Source organism: Kogia breviceps, chromosome 13, assembly GCF_026419965.1.
Source record: "Kogia breviceps isolate mKogBre1 chromosome 13, mKogBre1 haplotype 1, whole genome shotgun sequence".
NCBI lineage: Eukaryota > Metazoa > Chordata > Mammalia > Artiodactyla > Physeteridae > Kogia > Kogia breviceps.
In genome coordinates, this window is record NC_081322.1 from 84,356,332 (window position 1) to 84,371,547 (window position 15,216).

General features: G+C 54.4%; 1 protein-coding gene across 1 annotated transcript in view; it reads left to right on the forward strand.

Annotated features, from left to right (window-relative positions):
• Positions 1–15,216, forward strand: part of IGF2R (insulin like growth factor 2 receptor) — a 109,477-nt gene that overhangs the window by 56,519 nt on the left and 37,742 nt on the right. The window contains exons 16-27 of the mRNA XM_059083757.2: positions 193–370; positions 1,019–1,134; positions 1,555–1,723; positions 3,256–3,435; positions 5,743–5,844; positions 6,967–7,068; positions 9,305–9,500; positions 12,273–12,443; positions 13,255–13,398; positions 13,479–13,654; positions 13,920–14,007; positions 14,442–14,657. Coding sequence (XP_058939740.1) covers positions 193–370; positions 1,019–1,134; positions 1,555–1,723; positions 3,256–3,435; positions 5,743–5,844; positions 6,967–7,068; positions 9,305–9,500; positions 12,273–12,443; positions 13,255–13,398; positions 13,479–13,654; positions 13,920–14,007; positions 14,442–14,657 — 1,838 coding nt within the window. The remainder of the gene's footprint in view (positions 1–192; positions 371–1,018; positions 1,135–1,554; positions 1,724–3,255; positions 3,436–5,742; positions 5,845–6,966; positions 7,069–9,304; positions 9,501–12,272; positions 12,444–13,254; positions 13,399–13,478; positions 13,655–13,919; positions 14,008–14,441; positions 14,658–15,216) is intronic.

A 15,216-nucleotide genomic window follows, 5' to 3' on the forward strand; every position in this document is an offset into this window, starting at 1 on the left:
GATTTGGGTCTGGTGTGGGGTGGGATTGCCCTCGCGCCGCCACGGCGCCGAGATCCTCACCGCTGAGGTCCTCACCGCGGGCCCGGCACTGCCACCTCCTGCGCTGTCCCCGGCCCTTCCTTCAGCATTGCAGCATCACAGAGCTTCTGGTCTTGGTATCTTTTCTGAGAGACGTTTGTTTGTTCGTTTTAGTGATGGGAAGTCTTGGAACCTGGGCCGCAGTAATGCCAAGCTCTCATACTATGACGGGATGATCCAGCTGAGCTACAGGGACGGCGCGCCCTATAATAATGAAAGGCACACGCCGAGAGCCACGCTGCTCACCTTCCTCTGTGATCGAGACGCTGGAGTGGGTCTCCCTGAATATCAGGTAGGAATTGTGCTGTGTGTGTCTGCAGAGCGACGGGGGCAGGGAGGGTGAGAACGTCAGTCTTGTAAAGGCAGGGGAAGGGAAAAAAGCGCTCAGGACAGGGCTTGTGACTTTTCTGGAGCGACACAGGATTCTGTTGTAGGTGACGTAGGAGCTGGGATTGTCCCTGGGGATAAACCATCAAGTTGTCTGGTTCCCCAGGACTTACACAGGAGCCTGTCGTGGGACCTTTATTTAGAAGGAGAGCTATTGTTAGTCTGATTTCCTGGGCAAATCATCATCTCCTAGGATTTTAATTAATCCTTTTAGATTTGCCAGAGGACACGGGCAGTATTCATTTTCTGAGCTGTTGGCTCCGGTGGGCCGTACACCTTAGTCACAGCCCATGACTGTTGGTTTTGGGTACAAAACACACAAAAGCATCAAAACCATCCCTTATTCCCATTTAACAGAGGATAGATTTCCATCTTAATTTATTGCTGGGCAATCTTACGTTTAATAAAACGAGAGGGGGATGGGCAAAGTACATTAACTTTCCTGTGGTTTTTATTTAGAAAAAAATTCCCTGTCGTTTTAGAAATGCTGGCTTTATGTAATGATTCGCCTTTCCTGCCACCCCTCCCATGTCTGTCTTCGTCCTGAGATTAGGAAGAAGATAACTCCACCTACAACTTCCGGTGGTACAGCAGTTACGCCTGCCCGGAGGAGGCCCTGGAGTGCGCGGTGACCGACCCCGCCTCGGCGGAACAGTACGACCTGTCCAGGTGAGGCGCGTCGGCCTGACCGAGGTCGACTAGACCCTGCGGCGAGCGCGCGACTCAGCCGATGATAGGGAATCCGGTTAGTTCTAGGTGCAGGACGGAGGTGGGGAGCTTGCAGCAGAATGAATTCTGCTAATGGTCCTGTAGCCTGTGCGAGATCGACCGGTCTTCGCCCAGCAAAGCCTCAGTCTTCACTGCACCGTTTAAAGCAATGCCTGCCGGTGCAGAGGTGCGGGGCCAGTTCCAGGTGTGCGGGGGGGGGGGGGGCTGCATTTAGTGAGGTCGGCAACACGGGTGTGCCGGCTTTGGTAGTTTGGTGGGCGGGGCGCGTTTCCTTCGGTATTTCTCTAACTGCTTAGAAATGGATCGTAGGACCGAAATCGTGTCAGCTTGAAAAGCATGCCATTCCCTTTGAAATTTCAGTCTAGCAAAATCCGAGGGCGGTCATGGAGGAAACTGGTACGCCCTGGACAATGCGGGGGCGCACAGCACGTGGAGGAAGTACTACATCAATGTGTGCCGGCCTCTGAACCCGGTGCCGGGCTGCGATCGGTACGCGTCCGCTTGCCAGATGAAGTACCAAAACGACCAAGTGAGTCTGCCATCCCCTCCCGAGCCCAGGGCTGGGTGGTGGAGGGGGCTGTTTCGGGACTCTCAGGTCTAAGCGGGCCTGGCTGCTGGCGAGAAGCCCTCTGAGTGGGAGGGGCCTCGCGGTGAATTCCTCTGCCCCCCACAGATGTGATCGTATTCGAGTCATTGTTCAGGTTTAAAAGTTTAAAAAGCCTGGGTGTCGGGGACCTCCTGTGCTCACAGCACTTGGCAGAGGAAGTGTCTCTGGGTGAGCAGCAGACATCTGTAAAGAATAGTTTTTGCTTCCAAAAGCTCTTACTTCTGGACTAATTAGGGGGCCACCTGCTGGGTAGAGTTGCTGTGGATGAACTAGATCCAAGTGTTAGCTCTCGCCAGGGTGCAAGCTGCACTTTGTCATCCGATGGCATGCAGTTCCTGCCGGAGCTTTGGTATTTTTCTCTGGGCTCTGTGTACACGGTGCATCTTAAAATAAAGATGTACGTGTGCTTCTTTAAAAATAGCATGTCGGGAATGTACTTTCCTGGCTTCTGTTAGACGGCAGCTTGGAGGTGTTTTAAAGGAAGCTGGCGAGCGCTCTCTGGTGGTTCAGGGTGAGCGCCCCGTGGTGTGTACACGTGTACATGCGCACATGCTCTTTGTTGGAGCAGCGGCCTCAAAGGACAGTCAGTCCTCGTTATTCACAGATTCTGCGCCTGCGAAGTGGTCTACTAGCTCATGTTTATCTGTAACTCCAGATCAGTACCGGGCGCTTTCACCGTCTTCCACGGACGTGCGCAGAGTGGCCTGACGGGGCTCTGCGTTCTCGTCTCAGCTCTCCTACCCAGACGGCCAGAGGCTGGAGACGCGAGGGGCGGGCAGTGCGGTGCCGGAAGCTCCTGGCCCCTGGCCAGGCGGGTGGGGTTGGAGTCCTTCCCCTGATGCCCGTCAGTGGGGTGGCCTCGGATAAGTCACTTAGCATGTCTGAACCTCGTTTTCTCTTTTGTAAAATAAAGAACGTGGAATCTACCAGGATCTTGAGGATTCATGATCACAGTCTGTGTGACATAAGTGTACACGTAGGTCCCTCCAGTCGTCCCTTTTGGTGAGTGGCGAGAGGATTGGTTCCAGGATCTCGGCAGATACCAACATCTAAGGATGCCCAAGACCTTTACATACAGTGTCACAGTATTTGCACGTCACCTGCACACATCCTCACTCTCAAGTTCTCTCTAGGTGACTTATAATACTTAACGCAGTGTAAATGCTATGTTAATAGATGCTGGTGGCAAATTTAAGTTTTGCTTTTTCTGGAATTTCTTTCCCCTGAATATTTTCGATCTGAAGTTGGTTGAACCTACAGAGGTAGAACCTGTGGATATGGAGGGCTGGCTGTGTTTCCCCTCTGTGCACAAACAGTGGTTCTGTATTCACTAATTCAGCATTTGTGGCGAGTTTATAGAGCACAGCTACTGTGAGTGACGAGAGCCCACTGTGTTAGTAATGAGGAGATCAGTTGTTTTCGGAGGGAAACATAACAGACACGCATGTTTGCAGGGTTCGTTTTCTGAAACCGTCTCCATCAGCAACTTGGGGGTGGCGAAGACGGGCCCCATGGTGGAGGACAGCGGCAGCCTCCTCCTAGAGTATGTGAACGGCTCGGCCTGCACCACCAGCGATGGGAGACGGACCACCTACACCACCAGGATCCACCTCGTCTGTTCCAGGGGCAGCCTGGTAAGGAAGGCACTGCTTGTCACCTGTGACCTTGCTTGCTTTGGGTTCCTCTGGGTCTCTTCATGGGGACAAAGGTTGATCTTAATTCCGCTTCAGGTCAGCATGTGATACAAACTCAAGGAGGCAAGGAGCACGGTAAAGGGGCTTTCGTGGCTGTCCTTTCTCAACTTTAAGCCTGATCTCTTACTGCCGGCTTGTGATGTGCACTGTGTGGTCTTCTGTAGACCTGAGTTCTTTCTCCGAGCGGTACAGGTGCCACCCTGCCTGCTAGTTCCTGTGAGGTGGTGATCTGAGGATCACGGCTGCAGAATAGGTCTTAGAGACGGTTCAGTCCAGACAGCAGACTTCATAGATGAGGAGACCGAGGCTGGGTGCAGCTGCGGCCAGTGGGTGAACACGGAGGGAGGTGTGTGTAATATGTCAGAAGAGCAGGAATGAAAAATCAAGGCTGGGAAATGGAGAAGGTGATGGAGATTGCATTTGGGCCTGAGCTCCTCGGGCAGAACAGAACAGAAGAGAAAAACTCCAGATAAAAATGCTCCGGGGTCATTGGGAATAGTCCCCACTGGTTTTTAAAAAACAATGTGGTGACAGACGTATAACGTAAGATTTACCATTTTAGCCATTTTTAGATGTACAGTTCAGTGGCATTAAGTACATATACAGTGCCGGGCACGCACCAGCGGTGTCCATTTCCAGAACTTTGTTATTCTAAGCTTATTTTTAATTTTCATTATTATTTTTTTAACCTGGAGCTTTACATTTATACCTGGGTCACGTGTTTTTTTGAATAATTGCCAAACTCTTAGATGAACACTGAGTGGGAATAATCAAGAGCTCATGTTTATTATCAAGCAGATTCTTTCCAAGGGCTGGTTACACTTTTGAAGGGTCTGCTACAGCGTCCTCTCTCACTTCGTAGACAAGAACCCTGCCCGGTGTGTCCACTCCTCTCCGCAGGCAGGGGGCCTCGGTCACTTACATACTAGGCGTCCTGCAGACGCCAAGTTTTCTCCGTCCTTTGCCAGCACACGAGTTTTTCCCAAGAGATAATGTCTTTAGAGGTTAAGGTCACTCTGATAAGGGAAGGAAAATGTTAGCTGGCTGAGCACAGCCTGAGTTGTGCAAGGAAAGCATCGCATAACTGAGCTGTAAACACAGGCTCTGATAAGCCAGAGTCGGCTTCCCAGGGAGGAATGCTGGCTGCCCAGCCCGGCCCTCCCTCGCCTCCTGCTGGGCACGTCCGGCGTCCCCTCCCTGGGCCTCATCCCACTTTGCTTCCCCTCTCTGGTGTCTCGTTGCCACGGAGATGGTGGACAGTCCCAGGAAGTTCTCTCAGACCCTTATTTTTCCAGCTCTCCTGTGACGTCCTGTTTGGAGACAGTGTTTTTCAGTTTTCAGAGCGATGGCGCGTTGTCACTGTATCCCTCAGCGGTGCTGCAGGGGGTGGCGCGTTTCACGGGCCCAGGAAACCCCGAGGAAGGGTCACGTCCCGGGGAGTTCCGCAGTCCCAGCACTTGGCACAGCTGCGTGGTGAGGCAGAGCCATAGGTGTGTGTTTAGTTTACTGTTGGTGACGCTGCGGCTGAGAGGGTGGGGACTTCAGATCAGAGGGCGCTTGGTGGGTGAGGCGTGCGGGACAGCCTAGCATCTCCTTCACCTGTGCGTCTGGGCGGGCGCCTCACCTCCTCTGTGCCTCCGTTTGCTCATCTGTACACACAGGGTGGGTAGAGGTGGTCCTGAGGCTCGGTTGAGGGACGCTCATCACACTTGTTACTGAAGACACACCCAGGAAAGTGCCCAGGTGGTCAGCGACTCACCGCGGGGTGGGCACACCCGTATACCTAGACCCACAGCTGCGGACAGAGCCCGGGAGCCTCCCTGCGCCCCATCCCGGTCCCTCAGCCCATAGGCCAAGCTCGCCTGTGTCTGCACTCGCGTGCCTGTGCTCGCGTGCACCGGGACCTTTGGCTCTGGCTCCTGCTCTGCGTCTGGGTGTAGAACGGTCTTCAAAAGCGCGGACTGGACTCAGGCCTAGGTTTGGGCCCCAGTGCTGCCACGGAGTCCTGGCGTGACCTCAGGTGAATTTCCCAGCATCCGGGCGTAAGAGAGAACAAGAACATCTCCTTAGTAGGAGTGCTGAGGACGTCGAGTTATAATTAGATGAGGCACGCGAAGCACCTAGCCTAGCAGTGTCCCGTGATGATCCATAGATTTTCGCTCTTTTTATTTATCGGGCAAGTAGTCTTTTGCTTAGAGCGAGTTCCACGTTCTCCTGTTGACTTTTATCCCGGATTTGTCCTTTCAGAACACCCATCCCATATTTTCTCTCAGCTGGGAGTGCGTGGTCAGCTTCCTGTGGAACACGGAGGCCGCCTGTCCTGTCCAAGTAACGACGGACACAGACCAGGTACGGGTGCGTCCCGGGCCTCCGGCCGTTCCCACCGGGCGCCCCGGCTCCGCACCCCTCCCCTGGTGCTGCTTAATCCCTCGCGGCGTCTGCGGTTCCTCCGCCTCGACAGCAGGCGTCTGGAAGTCATCCCGCGTGCCTCTCCCTCGGCCCCGGCTCCTGGTCCTGGGACGAGAACCAGGACCTTCGGGTATCCTCTGGGTTCCTTCCTTTCTCTCCACATCACCGTCCCTTCGGCGTGGCAGTGGCTCTGGGCTCTCCGTCGCCGCAGAGGTGGCTGCTTAAACAGCACGACCTTGGCTGAAACGTGCCCCGTCGTCTGTCGGACGCAGCCCGTGTGGTTTAACGTGGCGCTTAAGGTTTTAACGCTCTGCTTCGGCCCCGCGCCCGCGGCAGTGCTAGGCTCCTGCTGCTCTTCGGCCTTGGCACGTGCTTCTGCCCTCGAGTGAACCCCTGCCTGCAGAGCGTGGCAGCCAGGTGCTCTGAGATGTGTTCTCTGCCCTCCCAGCACCGTGTGCTCACAGCACGGGGTGTTTTTCTTTACGATGGGACGGATTTCCCTCCCTCCCTCCCTTTGCAGGGCTCCGTCAGGTAGCAGAGCCCAGGCTCACCCAGATGAATATTCCCGGCACAGGGTCCCGGGCTTGTGGGACCAGGGAGGGTGGGAGTCGGGGCCCGCCGCCCTGGCCCACCGGCAGTGCTTTCTGAGGCTGTGGCCACTGCTCCATTCTCTGCGTATGGCGGGTGGGGTAGAAAAAAGATACAAGGCGGTGGGGGAAGAGGGCGGCTGGTTATCCCTCTTAGACGAGGGGAGGAGACAGGTAATTATCTGTGGGTCTCTTACGGTTCTTCACTTTTCCTTGGGGGTCAGCAGTGGTCTTGTTCAGGTAAATGAAGCAGCCTTAGGAGCTCAGGTGAGGTCAGCATCTCCGAGCTGGTGTCCCACTTGGAGTGCTTCAGACGCAGCACTGGAAGGGGCCGTGAGCGCTCCCGGGGCTGCTTCTCGGACGGGCTGTAGCGTCAGCGCGGTCCGCGCCGGGCAGGCTTTGGAGCTGCTCTGTCTTTGCCATGTTCTCATGGGCCAGGTTTGAATGTGCCTCTTTGCCTCTTTTGTTCCTGCAGGCCTGCTCCATCAGGGACCCCAACAGTGGGTATGTGTTTGATCTGAACCCACTAAACAGTTCCCAAGGATACGTGGTCTCGGGCATCGGGAAGACTTTTGTGGTAAGGCTGGTGTGATGATTTCCGACTTGCCTTGAAAGGACGGGAGGATGCGTGAAAGTCACCTGCAGCTGGTTGCAGGGGAGGCAGGTGCCCTTGGGAATTGCCCAGGGCCCTGTGATGGCAGCTTTTACCCAGGAGGAGATGAGAAAATCCAGATTGAAGGGAAAATGAGGTGAAACCGTCGCCCCATCCTGTTATGGTGCAGATGTGAGGGTATCGTTCTTTAGAAAATAGGCTATTCCTAACCCGTGGCCATGCGTCTGGAGTGGTGGTCCCAGGCCAGCAGCGTGGGCATCGCCTGGGAGCTTGCGGGAGGCGCAGTGTCTTGTGGGTGGGGCCCAGCAGCCTGGGTTTTTTGTTCGTTTGTTTAAAATTTATTTATTTACTTACTTATTTATTTTTGGCTGCGTTGGGTCTCAGTTGCTGCGCGTGGGCTTTCTCTAGTTGTTACTGTTCGTTGCGGTGCACGGGCCTCTCATCGCGGTGGCTTCTCTTGTTGCGGAGCACGGGCTCTAGAGCGCAGGCTCAGTAGTTGCGGCGCACGGGCTTAGTTGCCCCGCGGCATGTGGGATCTCCCGGGGCCAGGGCTGGAACCCATGTCCCCTGCATTGGCAGGCAGATTCTTAACCACTGCGCCAACAGGGAAGCCCCGGCAGTCTGTTTTGACCAGGCCCCACGTGGCTCTGATGCCCACTGGGGTTTCAGAGCCACTGGTCAAGTGGAAATTATATTCCCCTGTAAGAGGGAGAGGACCGGTGGCAGTGCTCTGGGGTCTTCTGACGGCGCTTCCTTCGTGGGCGGCCCTGACAGGGTGTCTGGAGTGGTGAGGAGGACAATCTCCACTTAATGCTGTTCTGTTATAAACTAAGCGCTGCTAGACAGGGAGAAAGCCTTTTAAAAATCTTTATTTAGGTTTAACGTCTTCTAGCAAAATCCACAGTGGAAGAAGAGAATATACCCTTTGAAAGCAGGAAGTTGGGGTGAGAATGTCATGGCACTTAGATACAAAGGGGACTTTGCAGGCACAGCGCATGCGGGAGGGCCTGTGGATTGTTCCAGAGCCAGAAGGCACCTGATGGGGCTCGTCACTCAGCACAGTGGCCTGCAGCCCTCCCTCTCCCCACCCCCTCTCAGAAGTTGCTGCTCTGGAGTTTGGCTTGTAGCAGGTTATCATAGGTGACGGTGTATTTGGCTGTCTGTGTGAGTGTGAACCCCATAGCGGACATGCCAGAGGAGGTGAACCCAGGGAGAACGTGCCAGCGAAGAGGAACTCTGTAGGGGACATACTGGAAGAGGTGACCCCGCAGAGAATATGCTCGAAGCAGGCCAGAAAGGCCGTGCCCGTGTGGCAGCAGGGACGGGAGGCGGCAGGTGCGCAGTCGCGGACAGCAGGGACAGACCGTGGGCGATGCAGGTGCAAGTGGGGTGATTGGTGGGCGTCTAATCTCCTGGGAGCCAGGGCGCAGCCCTTGTGCCGCCCGCCAGCCGGCTACTCGGCCCTGTCCCTTATCACCTGGCCCTGCCGGGCTCAGCTGCCCCTACGTACTGCATACTTCTGTGACCACGCAGCCCACGTGGCTGCAGGGCACCTGCCTGGGTGTAGTCTTAAGTGGCCATTTCTTAAGTAGTAAACTTTGGTCTGAAGGAAAAATACTTTGTACATGTAGTTCTTAACTTTTTATACGTCGTCCACGGACACATAGCAGTTGTAGAGAAGTCTTTCCTTTCCGTGTCTCGTACCGAAGAGCATATCCTGCTTCATTATATCAACTACTGGATTTAAATCGAATGGTATCGACAGCTTTAAGGAATACAGGGGTATCCCCGTATATTTACTTTTAATTAATGTGACTTCAACCATATACGCTTTTCCTCGTGTTATCAAAAATACTGTAAAGTTCTGGCTACTTACAGTCTCTCTCTTATCCATGCTGCGTGTTATATGCAACGCGTCTCATGCACTTAGAGATACGGGGCTGTATAAATAAAGCCTTACAGGCAATTTATGGGCAGTGCCGTTCGGACTTTGATTTTTGCTTTAGGTACTAGCTTCAGGGTTTAATTGCCCAGGCATGGAAAGTTGGCCATTTGCCTAATAAGGAACAAATTATGCAGTTGTTTGGATAACGAGCAGACAGCCCTGTTTGGCTGGGCAGGGTCTGAGTTGCTCGGGGTTACGTTCGCGGTGAGTCACGTGGCCTGAGCTGGTGTGTGGTTCTCGCTGTCTGGCCTGCAGTTTAACGTGTGCGGCGCGATGCCCGTCTGTGGCACCTTGGATGGAAAGCCAGCTTCCGGCTGTGAGGCAGAGACCCCGACGGAAGAGCTGAAGAATCTGAAGCCAGGAAGGCTGGTGGGGCTGGAGAAGAGCCTCCAGCTGTCCACCGAGGGCTTTATAACTCTGACCTACACGGGGCTTCCTTCCCACCCCAGAGGTGAGCTCACATCCCTGTGTTTGCAGCTAACCGGCGGTGTCCTGGGGGTTCTGTGGCTCTAAACCTTTCAGAGTGTGACGGGACTGCCTGTAGACTCTTGAGTCCTGGCCACCCTCCCCGCCTCTGAGCCCCACGTTCCCAGCCTCTGGTGTGCTCTCCCAGGCGCCTGAGTGCATCCGGCGGCCGGAGGGGTCCAGGCCACTGGGCTCCGCTGCGCCCGCCCCCAGGCGTCCTCCACCAGCACCTCCAGCGGCTCCTCTGATAGGAGTGTGTTCGCTCGGCCTTTTGTGCTGTGTTTTTCAGGTATTAAACACGTGGTGGGTGAAGATAACAGAAGTTACTTTTGTTTTCTCCTAAATTTCTTTCTTTCCGCCCATTCCTCTGCTCAGTCTTTATTGTATCTTTAAGTACAGTTTTGGCATCTCCAGTGGGTTCACGTTTCTGCTCCTTCCTGCAGCTGTGACTGTGAACTGAAAGTTGCCATTTGGGGTGTCACGAGGTGCACGGCCGGGTCTGAGGGCCTCGGAGGACAGCGGGGCGGAGTCACAGCTAACGCCATGGACGCTCGCCGCGCGTACCGGTCCCGTGTGGAGTGCCGCGTGCGCTTCGTGGGTTGGTTCTCCGCCGACCCCGTGCAGCTCATTTGCGCTCACACCCTCTGCTTAGCCGCCTTCTTGCTTCACAGGTGACGAAGGCCCCGGAAGGCCCTGTGCCCTGGACGCGGCCACTGGCTCAGCGCCGGGCAGAGGCGGGGCTGGCAGCCAGGTCTCTCGAGCCTCATCCTGGCTCTGCCGGCTCACACGTTTGTATTTTGCGTTGAGGGTCGGAGGTCCACAGAGGTGCAGTCACACACACGGCCAGTGAGCAGGAAAGCTGAGGTTGGAACCCACGCCCTGTGACTTCTCGACCTGTGCTCTTCGCACCGCACCGGATGGACTCGCGAGGGGGCGGTCGTGTGACGTGTGGGGCGGAAAATATGAGGGACGTCTGAGTCGATGTCAGAGGAACTTAGTATCCAGAAGGGAGTGGGAATGGCTCTGCCCTCCCGCACCCATGACAGTGTGCGGTCATCGGCTCCTTTGGGGCGTCACGCTCAAGCTGACAGGTCCACTCTCACGCTGGGAAGAGAACTCTCAGGGCGTCGAAGGAATGAGTTCAGGATTCCTGTGAAGGGGATTTAAGAATTGGCGTCTTCTTAACTTCAGGGACAGAAAACATAGGGCCTGGGGGCTGCTCTCAGATCCTGGAAGGGTTGTCCTAGAAAGGGAATTGATCTTGTTATGTATCATTTGTTGGGGAGGGTTTGGACCACAGACTGAGATAATTTTAGTTGGTTAGAGGAGAACCTAGTAGAGCCGGGGGAGTGGTAATCCCTTGCTCTACCGATGGAAAGTTCTTCAACTCTTGGTCAAAACAGTCAGGTGCTCGCTCACTCACTTCAGTATCCAAAAAGCAGCATGCTTCATTCTTGTTTATAATTCTTCTGCTCTCCAGTTCCAGAGTGCTGTTTAAAACTGAAATAGATTAGGCATTTATACATAATTTTTTTTTTGCCCTAATCGTCTGGCTGACAGCCGCTGACATTTATTCTGCTGGCTTTGAATCCAGGCGCCGGCAACCCCAGGGGCGCAGCGCACGTGTAACCAGCCCTTAGCGCCGTGCTGCCCAGACTCGCTCCTTGCCCTCTTTTTGCCTCAGTTTCCTCCTGTATTCGCCGGGCGTCTCTGGTCCCCTGTGAGGGTTAACGTGTTGATGACCCTAGGGTCCTTCCCCTCGTGCAGCCTCCGGTGCTCACCGCCCAACCGTGGTCCCCTGCCCGCGGGAGCCTCCGCGTTGGCCGTCCTGCTTTGCGTCCTCCCCACCCCACCCCAGTGGCCTGTGTTCAGCGGGCCAGTCGGAGTGGTGTTTGACGTGTTGGGCGATGGACGTCTCTCCCGGCTCAGGCCCCCCAGGGCTCCACGTGCGCCCAGAGCAGCAGCCAGCCCTGTCCAGTGGCCGAGGGACACTGGCCGCCCCTCTGCCGGGGTCACCCGCCACCGTGCTCGCTCACTGCCGCTGACCCCCTGCTTCTGGCGCTGTGGGGGCCCACTCCCCCCCCACCCCGCCCCCGCCGAGCCTTCGTCCTTGCTGTTCACTGTGTCCGCAGTGCTGTCCCCTCTGACGGCCAGGCAGTTCATTTCTTCTCTTCACTTCTTCGGGGTGGGCTCAGGTGGCACCTTCTCAGGGAGCCCGGCCACTGCGTTGGAAACCGCCATGCCTCTTCCCCACCACCCTTGGGGTTTCTTAGGCCCCGTCCCTGCGGTGTTTTCCTTCGTTTCCAGCTGGTCTGTGAGGGGTTGCCTTTAGTTTGCTTACTACTTGGGCGCTGGACCGGAGTGTCAGCTCCCAGTAGGGCGGGTTTTCTTGTTTCTTTCACTCCTGTGCGTAGTAGGAACTTAGTAAATATTGTCGAATAAACCCGTAAAGGAGAGTGACGTTTTTCTAATGCTCGGATGGATACACGGATATAGCATTTGCACACTTCCTGGAATAGCAGAATGCCAAGACACCAGGTCCACGGTGTAAGCCGTCTTTACGTGGGTCGCTAGCACGGTGAACGTGGCCACTTCGTAGATCAGATAAGGTCCCTGAGGCAGACCTGGCGCTTTGCCGCGATTTTCTTAGAGGATGGCCTGGAGGCTTGTTCCCGGGCCCACCGTCCCGGTACCACATGCGTGTTCGACTGCACCGTGATCGCTGTGGGTTCCTACAGTCTGGTCTTCTTGTTCCCAGGGAGGGCTGACACTTTCATCATCCGCTTCGTCTGCAATGACGACGTTTACCCGGGGACCCCCAGATTCCTGCATCAAGACATTGACTCTGGCCTGGGGATCCGGGACACTTTCTTTGAGTTTGAAACTGCATTGGCCTGTGTACCTTCTCCGGTGGATTGCCAAGTCACGGGTGAGGCCGGGGGACCAGGAATTAAGAGGCCGGTCAAAAGCGTGTGTGCTCACGTGTCAGTGTGTGTGTCTGTGTGTGCGCGCACGCGTGTCTCTGGGTACCGTATGTTTTACTTTACAGGCAGCATGATATATGTGTTACATATTTTCTTTGAATGGTACTGGAATTGTAAAGCTTCTCTTGAAGAGAATCTAGATACATAATTAATGGTTTTGAGCTATAGTTTGGGATCTGGCGCTGGTTAAGAACGGAGAAGAAAACCAGGGGAAAAAAATCAGGTACACTGTCAGAGCTTCTTACAGTGTAAGAGAAGAGAAGAACAAGAGGATAAAGCTCCGTAAGGTGTACGTGGGTGCTGAACCGGGTCTCCAACAGCCCTCATTCTTTGTGGTGGCCCCCAGCCTCACCTGCACACCCGTGCTGATTTGCTGTAATGGAGATTTTGAGGGTCAGGGCAGGTGTATGTTTCTGTAGGAGAAGCCTCTCGGCTTCCTGTGGATCTCCTCATTTCTCTGTTACGAATGCTTTAATTTTTTAAAAAAGTATTTGTTTATTTATTTATTTGGCTGTGCTGGGTCCTAGTTGTGCCCGGCGGGCTCCTTAGTTGCGGCATGCGTGTGGGATCTAGTTCCCTGACCGGGGATCGAACCCGGGCCGCCTGCGTTGGGAGCGCCGGAGTCTTAGCCGCTGCGCCACCGGGGAAATCCCCGTTTTGAACGTTAAGTTCGTGCATCCTTGGTCTTTGGGGTTGAGAGGCGGTGCCCAAAGCTGCCGGGAAGGCAGGGATTTCCAGCGTTTTCATGTGTTCCAGACCTCGCTGGGAACGAGTATGATCTGAGCGGCCTAAGCAAAGCCAAGAAGCCTTGGACTGCGGTTGACACCTCGGCTGATGGAAGGAGGAGAACCTTCTACTTGAGCGTCTGCAACCCGCTCCCGTACATCCCTGGCTGCCACGGTGAGTTCCGAGCATCGGACTCCGGTTCGGTCTGCCTTTCCTCCCAGCCCCAAGTTCATTGGCTCTCCTGGCCCTTCCAGGCAGCGCGGTGGGGTCCTGCCTCGTGTCGGAAGAGGACAGCTGGAACCTGGGCGTCGTGCAGGTCAGCCCCCAGGTCGCCGCCAACGGGTCTCTGAGCATCGTCTACGTCAACGGCGACAAGTGCGGGAGCCAGCGCTTCTCCACCAGGATAACGCTCGAGTGCGCCCACACGACGGTGCGTGTCTGTCGTGTCTCGTTCTCGCGCCCCTCCGGTCTCCAGATCTTCTGTCTGATGTAGAACGTGCCTGAGTTGTCGGGGTTTTAGGCCGTCGGTAGGGTTTGACTGGAATGTGCCGTTTCCCCCCAGATCCGACCGATGTGTTTCTTAAGTGCCATGTACTTCTCTCGTGGAGGTTACAAGTTGGGTATTAGTTCTAGCTACCATGTGACTCATTTTTTAGTTAAATGAGAACACGGTGAGCTGTTGGTTTCCGTTGTAGGGATCCCCGACCTTTCAGCTCCTGGACGACTGTGAGTATGTGTTCGTCTGGAGAACCGTGGAAGCCTGTCCCGTCATCCGCGTGGAAGGTGAGACCCGGCCCTGCTCACTGATGCTGGGGAGTGTGTGAAGTAGGGGGTGTTCTAACAGCATCTTAGGTGTGAAACCCCGTGCGTGACCGTGAAACGTCCATTAGTGGGCGGGCAGCTTCTTTTTTCACTCCACTCCATTGCTCACTTTGCCAGCTACGTTTTCCTCACCTACCCAGACTGACGGACTCGGCATCTCACACGAACGTGGGGTTTGGTTTTGTTTAAGTGGGTCCTCATCCTGTGACCTAAGCTTTTCGAGAAAGCCGTTTGCCAGGCAGTTTGTCTTACGTATACAGACAAAAGGAGGCTTGAAGGTGGAAGCGATGTTTAATAACTCTTTTGAGACAGTACTTAGCTGATTAAAAGTTGCAGAACTTTTGCCTCAGGGTGTGAGTGTGTGTGATCGCCCTTCCCCTCTCGTGTTCTTGAAGGGGACAACTGTGAGGTGAGAGACCCAAGGCACGGCAACATGTATGACCTGAAGCCTCTTGGCCTAAACGACACCGTCGTGAGTGCTGGCGAATACACCTATTACTTCCGGGTCTGTGGAAAGCTGTCCTCCGGTGTCTGCTCGACCGATGACAAGTCCAAAGTCATCTCATCCTGTCAGGCAAAACGGGGACCCCAGGGATTTCAGAAAGTGGCAGGTACCTTGGTTGTTCCCTCTCTTTTTGCAAAAGAGTGGAATTCCACATTTAAGATGTTATGATTATATCTTATGATTTAAGATCTAAAGATTATAACTTTCCTGAGTAGGAGGAATGTCTGCTGTGTTTGTGTAAAACAGTGTGTGAGTGATGTTTGTTTTTTTTTTTTTTTTAATCTTTATTGGAGTATAATTGCATCACAATACTGTGTTAGTTTCTGTTGTACAACAAAAGTGAATCAGCCGTATGCGTACATATGTCCCCATATCCCCTCCCTCTTGAGCCTCCCTCCCACCCTCCCTATCATGTCTCTAGGTCATCGCAAAGCTGATCTCCCTGTGCTATGGTGCTGTTTCCCACAAGCTAAATATTTTACATTCGATAGTGTAGATAGTGTGTACATGTCGATGCTACTCTCACTTCACCCAAGCTTCTCCCTCCCCCACCACCCCGTGTCCTCAAGTCATTTCTCTATGTCTACGTCTTTACTCCTGTCCTGCCACTAGGTTCATCAATACCATTTTTTTTTTTTAAGATTCTATATATATGTGTTAGCATA